This window comes from Miscanthus floridulus, chromosome 10, assembly GCF_019320115.1.
Source record: "Miscanthus floridulus cultivar M001 chromosome 10, ASM1932011v1, whole genome shotgun sequence".
Classification (NCBI taxonomy): Eukaryota; Viridiplantae; Streptophyta; class Magnoliopsida; order Poales; family Poaceae; genus Miscanthus; species Miscanthus floridulus.
Genome location: NC_089589.1, coordinates 57,889,416 through 57,901,458, shown reverse-complemented (window position 1 = coordinate 57,901,458; position 12,043 = coordinate 57,889,416). Strand labels below are relative to the sequence as shown.

The window sequence follows — 12,043 nt, the reverse complement described above, 5'->3', positions numbered from 1 at the left end:
GATGATCGAGCACCGAGGAGGGAGGAGTCCCCGACGTCGCTGGCGATGTCTGAGCACCGAGGAGCGAGGAGTCCTCGACGTCACTGGCGATGATCGAGGAAAGAGGAGCGAGGAGTCCCCATCGTCGCTGGCGATGACCGAGCACCGAGGAGGGAGGAGTCCCGGTGTCCCTGGCGATGACCGAGCACCGAGGAGCGAGGAGTCCTCGGCGTCACTAGCGAAGACCGAGCACCTTGGAGCGAGGAGTCCCCGGCGTCGCTGGCGATGTCTAAGCACCGAGGAGCGAGGAGTCCCCGACGTCACTAGAGATGGCCGAGCACCGAGGAGCGAGGAGTTCCCAGCATTGCGGACGATGTTCGAGCACCAAGGAGTGAGGAATCCCGACGTTGCTGGTGATGTCCGAGCACCGAGGAGCGAGGAGTCCCCAACGGGAGTCCCCGGCGTCCCTGGCGATGTCCGAGCATCGAAGAGTCCCTGGTAATGACCAAGCACCGAGGAGCGAGGAGTCCCGGTGTCGCTGGCGATGTCCAAGAATCGAGGAGCGAGGAGTCCGGGACGTCACTGGCGATGTCCGAGCACCAAGGAGCGAGGAGTCTCCGGCGTCGCTGGCGATGACCGAGCACCTAGGAGCGAGGAGTTCTCTGCGTCGCTGGTGATGTCCAAGCACCGAGGAGCGAGGAGTCCCGACGTCGCTGGCGATGTCCGAGAACCGAGGAGCGAGGAGTCCCCGGCGTCGCTGGCGATATCGGAGCACCGAGGAGCGTGGAGTCCCCGACGTCGCTGGCGATATCCGAGCACCAAGGAGCGAGGAGTCCACAGCGTCCCTAGCGATGTCCGAGCACCGAGGAACAAGGAATCCTCGGCGTCGCTGGAGATGACCGAGCACCGAGGAGCGAGAAGTCCCCGGTGTCGCTGGCGATGTCCGATCACCGATGAGGGAGGAGTCCTCGACGTCGCTGGCAATGTTCGAGCACCGAGGAGTGAGGAGTCCCCGGCATCACTGGCGATGACTGAGCACCGTGGAGCGAGGAGTCCCCGACGTCATTGGCGATGGCCGAGCACCGAGGAGCAAGGAGTTCCCAGCGTCGCTGGCGATGTCCGAGGATTGAGGAGCAAGGAGTCCCGACGTCGCTAGCGATGTCCGAGCACCGAGGAGCGAGGAGTCCCCGATGTCACCGGCGATCTCTGAGCACCGAGGAGTGAGGAAGCCCCGACGTCACTGGCGATATCCGAGCACTGAGGAGCGAGGAGTCCCCGGCGTCCCTGGTGATGTCTGAGCACCGAGGAGCGAGGAGTCCCCGGCGTTGCTGGCGATGAACGCACACCGAGGAGCGAGGAGTCCTCGGCGTCGCTGGCGATGACCGAGCACCGAGGAGCGAGGAGTCCCCGGTGTCACTGGCGATGAACGAGCACCGAGGAGCGAGGAGTCCCCGACGTCGCTGGCGATGACCGAGCACCGAGGAGCGAGGAGTCCCCGGTGTCGCTGGCGATGTCTGAGCACCGAGGAGGGAGGAGTCCCTAGCGTCGCTGGCGATGTCCGAGCACCGAGGAGCGAGGAGTCCCGACGTCGCTAGCGATGTCTGCAAGGTGAAGTGTGCCCACTTAGTCTTCGAGCACGAAGAATCCGAGCGCTAAGGAGTACCCAGCGTAGCTGATGACGAAGCATGAGCGACGAACAATCCGGTCAACTGGTCGGCGGCGAAGTGAGCATTGAGTAGAAGCGACAGGCGAACAGTCCGATCAACTGGTCGGCGACGAAGTTGATGAACCTAGCGGTCCGACCAGTTGATCGGTGGAGAAGACCACGCACCAGGTGATCCGATCACCTAGACGATGATCCTGAAATACAAATATGTAGAATGGGTAGTACATGATGTAAAAATATATGAACTCCGGAGAAAAAATAGCGCATGTAGCTTGGCGATCAGTTGGAGCGAAGATGTATTTATATTTAATATAAACCGCCCGACTAGTTAGTGTGTAGCTGAGTCTCCAGCCCTAGCTAGCCCATAGTCCACAACGTCGAGCGCGAAACCCGTGCACGTGTAGGAGAACAAGCGTCGCTAAGGAGCCACTGCCGACCACCCATAACGCAGAGGGCAGACGCTCGTGCATGTGTAGGGAGGAGCCGGAGACAGGGCCATCTCTGGAGGCGTCCGAGCATCAACATGACTGTTCGAGGGTTCGGAAAATCGTTTGGAGAGCAAATATGGAGAAAACAGCTCGGAGAAACTTTATGGCGATTAACGAAGATTGGAGAATATTTAAAAGAATATTAAAGCGTGACTTAGCTTTAGACAGAATGTCTGGTCGAAGACGTATGGCGTTATCTGGTCGGCGTTGACGGCGAGCACCTGGCGGGCGGTGAGTTGTTGGTGAAGATGATCTCAGAGGTGGTTTCGAGATCGGATCTACTGTCGCGGGGGCTGATGTAGCCAGCGATGAATCGTTGTCGTGGACCGGCATGGATCTCCACGAGATTGATGACGAGAACACGATGTTGATTTGAGGTCTATCTGGCTCGCCATGGATCAAGCGCACACCCCTACCTGACGCGCCAACTATCGACCAAAGATGCTCGGCAGTCCACCGAGGGGTATCCCACGATGGTAGATTTGTCGTAAAGGTGAGCGAGATGGTAATACAAACACCAAGACACAAGATTTAGACAGGTTCGGCCGTCAATATGACGTAATACCTACATCCTGTGTTCTGATGTATTGCATTGAGATATATTGATCGTGTCCACTAGGGGACCCCTGCCTCTCCTTATATACCCTGGAGGCGTAGGGTTACAAGGAAAGTAGCCTATTTGGTACTATACAATATCTTGTGGTGCACGCCGAGCAGCGCTGTGCACGCCTTGATCTTGTGGGCTGAGCCACCTCTGATGATGCGGCCCATGTCTTGTCTTGTGGATACCGGAGGCCATACCCCCACACTCATATATCAAAATAGTACAGAAGTAACAATTAGTATTAGACTTACGAACTACTGGTACACTAACAGTTAGTCATATGAGATTGAAACAGTCCAAATAGTATAGAAGTAACGACTAGTCTTAGGGCGCGTTTGGTCGGGCTCCCGCCGGCTCTGGCTCCTACACTGTAGCGCAACTGTAGCGCGCAGGAGCCGGAGCCGGAGGAGCCAAAAAAACGAGCTTCTCTGGCTCCGGCGCTGTCAGTGAGAGAGGAAAGGAGGAGAGAGAAAAATGGCTCCGGTGAACAGTGTCGCTACAGGAGATGAACATGGGAGGCGTCAGAGGAGCCGGAGCCGCTCGGAGCCCGACCAAACGGGCTCTTAGATCTTATTTAGAACCCATGGTCTAAATTTGAGTCGCTAAACTATAGATCATTTTAGCTCTTATTAAGACTCCAAACACATAGTCTAAAGTGTTGTTTACTGTTCACTTGTCTTTTCAGCCGTACTTTTTCAGCGAAGTAATAGTGTTTTTCTGTAACAACAAATCAGCGCACGGTACTTTTTAGCTTGTCTTTTCAGCGAAACGACCCGCGTAAAAAAAAGTTATCGATATGCTAGACCATACAAGTGAGCTAAAGTAATCTAAATGTTAAACCATGGGATGCAAACACGCAGAAGGCTAAGCAACAACCGGCAAACTCAGTTAGTCATATGGGATCGAGAGGCGTCTTAATAGCGCCGACAGCAGATGCAGATGGATTAAGCATGGATCATATCGAGGCAGTGATCAGCATGGATCAGAGCCAAGAGCAAACAGTGATCCTGAAAGCCAAGCACATGCACCCCTGCTGGCTGCTGCCTGCTGCATCTCAATCACAACCCTCGCTCTGCCGCGTCATGCCATCATGCACGCACACCATTCCAAAACCTCGGCACACAACTCAACGAAAAGATGTTTTCCATAACGACACACCTCAATCCTTGGCCATGTTTAGTTCCCACCAAATCCAAACTTTGGTACTATGCAAAAAGAAGATTTCCTGTCACATCAAACTTGCGGTACATGCATGGAGTACTAAATGTTGACGAAATCAAAAACTAATTACACAATTTGGTTGTACTTTGCGAGACGAACATTTTGAGCCTAATTAGTCAACAATTGGACAATTATTACCAAATACAAACAAAACGCTACAGTAATCTACAGTGCCACGAAATTTTGGCGGCGCCGATTCGGGGCCTAACTAAACATGGCCCTTCTCCTTCTTCACCCCCCCAATATTCAATCAAACAATGAAATTTAAAAGGATTCAAAGTCAGAGGTCGATTCTAACAGTACTAGCAGCTAAGAAAACGAATACTAATAAATAACATAAATGAGTGATCCTACTAGTAGGATATTTAATTCTCTCCATCACCAGAAAACAAAAGGAAAATTTGAAGGAAATCCAAGTCCAGTCCAGTTGAGATCAGCTACTACTATCATGCATGCATGCATGCTTGCTCCCTACAAAGAAACAAACACAGAGAAAAAAAGAAGAAGAAAAAAGACGATAATAACCTTGACTTGTTCGTTTTGTTGTTTCAAGAAGTTCATCACCACTTCTCTCCCTGCTTGGACGACGACGGTATGCAATGGATTAATGGAACAGTGAAATGGCCATCGATGCGGTCGGTCGGTCGGCTGGTCTGCTAGCTTGCTAGGTTACCTACCAGGACGGATCAACGGCCACCACCTGACCACCATGGCCCTCTTCTTCTTCTTCTTCTTCTTCCTCTTCTTTGTCAGGTTGTAAGGCGGCACGGTCCGACCCGACGGTCGGTCGGTCACTCGAGCTTGAGCGGCAGCGGGGACCCGGGACCGCCGCGGTGGCAGGACGGCCCGGCCTGCGCCGGCGGCGGCGGCATGACTCCAGCGGGCATCTGCAGAGGCATGTGCTGCGGCGGCGACGCCATGCCCGCCATCGCCTGCTGCTCCTGCGCCGCCGGCGAGGCCTCCAGGCGCTTGTTGGCGAGGTTGTGCTTGTTGTTGTGCATCCACACCTTGAGCACGCGCCGCTTCACGCCGATTTCCTGGCAGAAGGCCTGCACCATGCCGTCGTCCAGCCGCTGGAGGCGCCACCCCACGCGCTCCGCGAACTCCAGCATGCGCGCCTTCTGCTCCGGGGTGAACTTGGTGCGGAACCGCTTCCTGGACGACGAAGACCCGCCGCCGCTGCCGCCGCGCGCCGCGTCGCCGCCTCCGCCCGCGACCGCGCCGCCGCCGCCCTCCATCTCGTCGGACTCCGAGGTGTGCATCATGTTCAGAGGCATCACGTACTGGTGGTGGTGGGCGTGCCCGTGCCCCGGCGGCGGCGGAAGCGCCGGGGGGAGAGCGCGCGCAGCCGCGTAGGCGCCGTAGGGGTCGGCACCGGAGATCAGGAGCCCGCCGCCGCTCGTGTGGTGCGGGTGCGCCATGGCGGGGGCCAGGAGGCGGCGAGCGGCGCGGTGGCCGTGCCCGTGCCCGAGGCCGAGGCCGAGGCCGCTGAAGCCGTCGGCGGCGCCGTAAATGTCGTCGTCGTCGTCGCCGTCCACCTCCTTGCGGTGGAAATTGCGGTGGCAGCCGCAGGCGGAGCACTTGAGCGCCTCCAGCGAGCCCTCCTCGCCGCTGGGCATGAACTCGCCGCACCCGTCGGTGGCGTTCCCGCCGATGGCCGCCGCGTGGTTCTTGAGGCACTCCCGGTACTTCACCGCGGAGCTGCCCCCGCCAATGCCGCCGGCCGCCGGCCCGCGCTTCTTCCCGGAGCTCTCCGTCTCCTCCGCCGCGGCAGGCGGCGACGGCGTCAGCGCCGCCGCCGCCGGAGACTGCTGGCCATTGTTGTTGCTGCCGTGGTCACGGCCGTGCAGCTGCTGCAGGACATGGCCGCCGACGCCGCCGCCTCCGTAGGGCGACGCGACGTTGGCGTGCATTGGGATCGCGAGCTCGCCCTGCGTGCCAGAAAGATCCATGCCTCCTCCTGGTCCTGATCCGTCGTCCTCTTCTCGGCGGCGCCGCTCCAGAGAGAAGATGCTTCTTGCTGACGCTGACGCTGCTGGTGCTTCTGGCCTTCTCTGCAGCGGCACATTGGAAACCATGATGAGAGAGCAAGCAAGAAAAGGCCAATGGCGCCGAGAGCTCCTTCCCCTCACTCTCTAGTCTCAAGGGTAGTAGATGCAACAAAATTCTCAGTGCTTCTTGGGACTCTCAACACAGACAGAAGGCACTAAAGGAGAGAGAGAGAGTGAGTGAACAAAAAGGGTGCTGAGGTGAGGTGCTTGGTGGGGATCTTGGGACCTTATCAACAAGATACTACTAGTTGCAATTTGCAAACCCCAGGATGGATGGAGGTGGTAAGCAAGCTGCTAAATTATGAGGCCATAGAATAATGCATATTGTTATCTGTGCTTGCTGCCATGTCCTATGCTACATATCTATCTTGCCAGCTTCTTCTTCTGCTACTACTTTCTTGGGCCCTTCCCCATGCAATGCAATGCACACAATAATACATACAAGTTGGAAGCAAGGGAGGAAGGAAGGAGAAGCTACTCGCTCGGTGGCTATAGTGGAAGAAAGATGGAAAGAGGAACAGTGAGGCTGTTCTTACCAAAAGGCAGCACTGGGTTACTTTGATCTCCTGGTTACTTGGCTCCAAGTATTTACTGGCTACTGATATACTGCTTCTACCCTTACTGGTTACTAGATGTATGTGAGCATGGGCTATGGACCAGCCTTTGACCTCTCTCTATCTCTCTTAAATCCTAGGCTTACAACACACCACCTCTCTCTCCTCGCCTTGAACGAGACACAGCACAGCAAAGACTAGAAGAAGAAGCTATGGAGGAGGAGGAGCTCTCATGCTGCTGCAGATGTTTTGTGTTTAAGCCTAGCGCAGTGTTTGCTTGTGTGTGTGTGATGGGTCTGGGACGCCACAAGACTACAAGGGGGTTTTCCACTAGCAGGCTGCTCTGTGCTCTCTCTGTCTGAACAGTAGTGGAGGAGGAGGAGAGAAGGGGGGGGGGGGGGGGGGGGGGGGGGGGGGGCGGGGGTGGTGAGAGAGAGAGAGAGACCAAGAGACAAAAAGCCAACCAACCTTGTTGCGTCAAGGGCTAATCGAGAGGACCAAGGAGCAGGGGGCAAGGCCTTCAGCCTTTGCAGCTTCCACCATTGCAGTGAGGTGACTAGCGGCCTCGCTCGCTAGGGCACGCTAACTAGCTGCTGTCATGTGGGCGATAAAAGAAAGAAAGCCGGAGACAGGAAAGAGGAGGAGACGCACTCATGGAAGATGGTTCTGTACTTCTTCTGTTTCTGGTAGGAATTTTATGAAGAGAAATATTAGTGTTTGGTGCTTGCTTTGCTTTGCTTGCACTGTCAGATATTCAAGCTTATTTCAGAGAGAAGATGGATGAGATAGAGAGGGGGGGGGGGGGGGGGGGGGGGGGGGGGGGGGTGAGGGAGGAGGCTCAGTGGCCTGTCAGGGAGAGGAGAGGAGAGAGATGATAACCAGCCAGGCACTGATATTTTTTTTCCATATTATATACTCCAAGACCCAATAGAATGACAGTAGTGGTTTTACCCTCCTCTCTCTCTCTCTCTATGGGAAAAATGCAGTTAAGCACTCAGTTAATGCCTCATGGGCATTTCACACGACCCCTGTGCTCTGGGTATTTATTTCTCATGCGTAATAGAGGCATAATATCAATTCCATTGCCGGAGCCTATTCATAGTGAGCAGTCTTTGCATCCTCATCACAAGCCATGACTACGTGAATTGTATACATATATATTCTTTTGTATTTTAATCTATACAATAGCATTGCAGTGGTCTAGACAAAATATTGCACAGCAATATGTTATGTACAAAAATCAAGACCTTTCACAAAAAAACATGCTAAGGCACGGTTCATTAAAAAGAAGCCCTTTCACAAAAAAAGAAGGAAAATAAAAGGTAATGCTTCTAAATTTAAACCAAAAAGCATTCATTCATGCCAAGATTACCTGCAGATTTGTTGCATTCACAAATTACCTAGATACTTTGTTATTTAAGATCATGTTAAGTAAAAAAAATAGTTTGAGTCACAAATCCATGACAGTGCCTCCCGATTGCCCATACCTTTCCATTGCTTCTGACGTTAACAGGACCAAAACATGACAAACTAGCACAAAGAACTACGCACACACATAGAGATAAGCTAACTTTTTCTCGAATAGACAAAAGGTTTGCATATCTTTATAGACATAAACTAATCTTTTGTGGTCTGAAGAATACGAAGCAATTAGTTTCAGGATATATCCATATCTCCATACCCTACCAGATGTTAGTGCAATCACCAAACAATTAGTACAGCTTGCAACGTACCAGATAATGTTAGTATATATAGTTGAAAAAAGTGTTTAAGGCAGCGATATAGTATAGTGATATAAGTAACAGTATTAGCAGCATGCAGCTATCTGACTGTTTTTTTAGATAATGTCGGCTATGTGACTGTACCAGAGCATATATAGTGGGTTTGTCTGTATCACACAGAAGCGTATCATTGTGCCCTAAGAGTTGACCATGCCCCCATGTCCTGATGGTACCCCACGTACAGTGACCACACAACTTCCTTCAAAAAAAAAAAAAACACAATGACCACACCAGTACTAACCAACCAATCAAATCCCCTTGTGCCACCTTGAAATGTGCAACACAGCAGGAGGATTGCAATTTGCAGACCCCAAGGCTAGGGGTCAAAACGGCATGTAGCACAAAAGTAGTGGCGCTAGCAATCAACAAAATTCAGATTAGGGGACATGGTTAGATTGACACTTTCTGTTTTGGTCAGAGCCACTGGGGTTAGACTAGTTATATATATATGATTATACCCCAATCAAGACAAATCCTACACCCCTTTTTCTTAAAAAAATTAGTTCAGTTCAGACAACAGACATGGAGCATGCTCATAGATGAGTACAAGATGTCATCTCAAAGATTCTCATAATTGGGCAGCGGCATGATTTGAGTTAGCACCTACTCCATCACCTTGGGGTGTGCAAAGGTATATGCATTGCTGCCGTCCTTAGGCCCACTACTTAACCCCAAAGCTTTGGATCCTGCAACTTTTACCTCTCTGCCTGCCTGTTGCCTGAATGAAATGTTGCTGGGGTTGTGTATGGCTATGTTGTCTAGTGGATGGTGAGTGAGTGAGTGCTCTTGTCCTTCACTGCACAAACATTCTCCTGCCTCCCTACAAAGAAAAGCTAAAATTGCCAAGTCTTTCTTTAACAGCAACCAAGTTGCACTTAGGTCACATGATGGAATCAGCTGCGGTTATATATTATTATCACCTTGCATGGGAATTAGATTCCCTCTTTTCCATGTGGGAGGGAGAAAGGTCCTAATCACTTCTTTTGGTGGTGAATATTATAAAGTGCTGCCTAAGCATGCAAAGTGCACGCAGAATGATCTTTAGGGTACATACAAGACACCCTACTTTTTCTTTCTATCAAATGTCCCCTTAGATCACAAGGAGTGTCCATTCTTTCCTCCATGAGATCTTTAGAACAATATAAGGCTGGATGATCCAGGAATATCTCTCTCCCAAGGCGAAAAGATTAAAGGTGCATCCTTAGCTTTCTCTGAATTTTTATTTTAAATTTTTTTTGCTTTCCTTTCCCCTCCCTTGTTCATGCCTGGTTGGTTCATTCCTAGCCTCGATAGGCTCAGCTCTCGTAATGCGATTATGGGTATTTTTGCTTGGCCTTTTGTTTTTCTCCCACTGGCCTTGCATATCCCTATCACTTTATTCTTCGATATCTAGTTGCTTTATTCTCACTTAAAACTCATTCTAGCTACTTTTGCAGACCTTCTGTGTATCATTGTTTTGCTTGATAATTTCCTTTTTGTTGACACTATGTCTGTTTCATGTCATTTTACCGAATATTACTAAAAAATGCCGGCAAAATTCTATTGTGCATGTATATGCCAAGAATATGTAAAACACTTTTTTAGATAATGGAAGAATATCTGGCATCATCCCCACAAGTGAGAGATCAGACCAATGCAAAATTATTACAGGACACAAAAGCTTAAAACAAAAAAACAGTCTCATATACATACATTTTATGTATGTGTGATGTATGCACCGCATATCAACACAATAAATTAATTTATATATGGATTCTTTTTGTATATCTAAATAATGTTTAGGTTGCTGAATTAAGGATTGAAGAGTTGTCATGTCAGTGACAAACATATATTCAGCCTGTTCGCTTGTTGGTTTCAGCCAGAACTTATCAGCTATGGTACAGTATTTTTCCTCTCACAACAAACCAGCACCGGCCAGGCTTATCAGCCTAGAAACTAACCATCGAATATGCTTATTGTACACTTTAGGATTTCTGAATCTGCTTGGGTTCATGCCAAGTTGAAGTTGGGCCTCGTATGGGCTCAGGATCGTGTTGGACAAGGACTGGATAGGGGCTAGAGCTAGGTCATATTGGACTGAGCTAGCGTAGTGCTTACGCTAAATATTCAGCTGAGGAAATGAATACACTCATTTAATTTAATGATGCAATTTTGTTGTTGTTATTGTGTGTGTATAACTATTAGAAACTACAAAATTAGTAGCTATTACATTATTTAATTTAGAAACACATAAGTTATATGTGTATATTCATATTAAAAAACTTGCCAAAACTCATAAATTTGAAGAAATTAGTGATGAAAAATATGCATTGAAAACAGTACAAAGTTAAATGTGTCATATAATTTTTAACCTGATGAGAGACTAACAGACAGTTTTTTTTTGCGAATAATAGAGAGTTTTTAATCATGCATGCTATAACAATGGTGGATCACGCTGGTTGAGTGATCCGACCTACGTGCCAGTGCAATAACCCTGGTCATGGACCGATCTATTGTCGCAACAACCCCCATATTATGCCTAACAACATGGAAGCCCTGCCGCAGGATATATATGATGGTTACTTGATGGCCCCCAAATTCAATGGATCACAGGATTGTCTTGGCTTTGCACATTCAATGCCATTGAATGAGCTAGAGGGTGAGTGTTGTTGATGTGAAGAGCCAACAGAGGTGAAAGGAAGGAGATAGTTAGTGCATTGATTCATCCTTAACGTTTCAATTAGTTTTAAAATATATGCTGTGCTTCATGCAATAAAATATTTATGAAATATATTGTTGAAAACACTATTGATTCCCAAATACCATACACTACAGCAGACGCGTGCTTTGCTGAGTGCAATTGCACTCGGCAAAGCCTTTGCCGAGTGCTGCACTCGGCAAAGAGCTGTCGGCATATCCCCTCACGGCAAAGGCTTCTTTGCCGAGTGCCGCATGTCGGGCACTCGGCAAAGAATTTCCCGAGTGCCACGACGGCACTCGGCAAAGAAAAGCCGCCGTGATGGCCAGGTCACAGTGACGGCCCCTTTATTGAGTGCCACGCGTCGGCACTCGGCAAAGAAATGTGTTTTTTATTTTTTTAAAAAAATGCTTTGCCGAGTGCCTGAATCTGGCACTCGGCAAAGCTTGTTTCACTACTAGGGATGTGTACATTAATGATGCTCTTCTTTCGTCACTAAAGACTCCAAAATCGTCACATATATTATTTTATTACGAAGTTGTGACGATATGGTATTCGTCATTGAATGCGCGTCATATTTTACCTACAGTGACGAAACGTGTATTTTCGTCATAGATGTGCATTTGTTCTATGACGAAATAGCCGTCGTCATAGAAGTGTATTCTTTCTATGACGATCTATTTTCGTCATTGATATAGCCCCTTTTCGTCATGACTTGCCGTCTGTTAGGCGGACAGATGACGTCTACCACGCTGGCAGCTAACGTGTCTTGTCCACATGGCGCGTCCACATTGCAGGTGACGTGTCCGACCATGTGGCAGCTGACGTGGCCAGTGATGTGGATGGTCCACGTGTCCACTTTTTATTGGGCCACAAGGCTTGCTGTGATAGGTTCTCATTTTCGTCACTGAAGTAAATAGAAATTCGTCACAGAATCAATTACCAAATCGTCACAGAAAGGTCAGATAATTCATCACAAGTGCACATGCTGATTTCATTACAGAATGCAAATAATACTAGAA

At 49.8% G+C, this 12,043-nt stretch overlaps 1 protein-coding gene across 3 annotated transcripts; it reads right to left on the bottom strand.

Annotated features, from left to right (window-relative positions):
* Nucleotides 1-4,623: 4,623 nt before the first annotated feature.
* Nucleotides 4,624-7,157, bottom strand: LOC136484718 (zinc-finger homeodomain protein 4-like). Of its 3 annotated transcripts, none has more exons than XM_066481661.1 (2): nucleotides 7,032-7,157; nucleotides 4,624-6,012 (listed from the first exon to the last, which is right to left on the bottom strand). In XM_066481661.1, the coding sequence occupies exon 2, from the start codon at nucleotides 5,908-5,910 to the stop codon at nucleotides 4,750-4,752; it is 1,161 nt and encodes a 386-aa protein (XP_066337758.1). In that variant the 5' UTR covers nucleotides 5,911-6,012; nucleotides 7,032-7,157; the 3' UTR covers nucleotides 4,624-4,749. The 3 variants fall into 3 exon arrangements, with proteins under 3 accessions (XP_066337758.1, XP_066337757.1, XP_066337756.1); XM_066481660.1 differs by lacking the exon at nucleotides 7,032-7,157 and adding an exon at nucleotides 6,546-6,835; XM_066481659.1 differs by lacking the exon at nucleotides 7,032-7,157 and having other exon boundaries at nucleotides 4,624-6,051.
* Nucleotides 7,158-12,043: the final 4,886 nt, after the last annotated feature.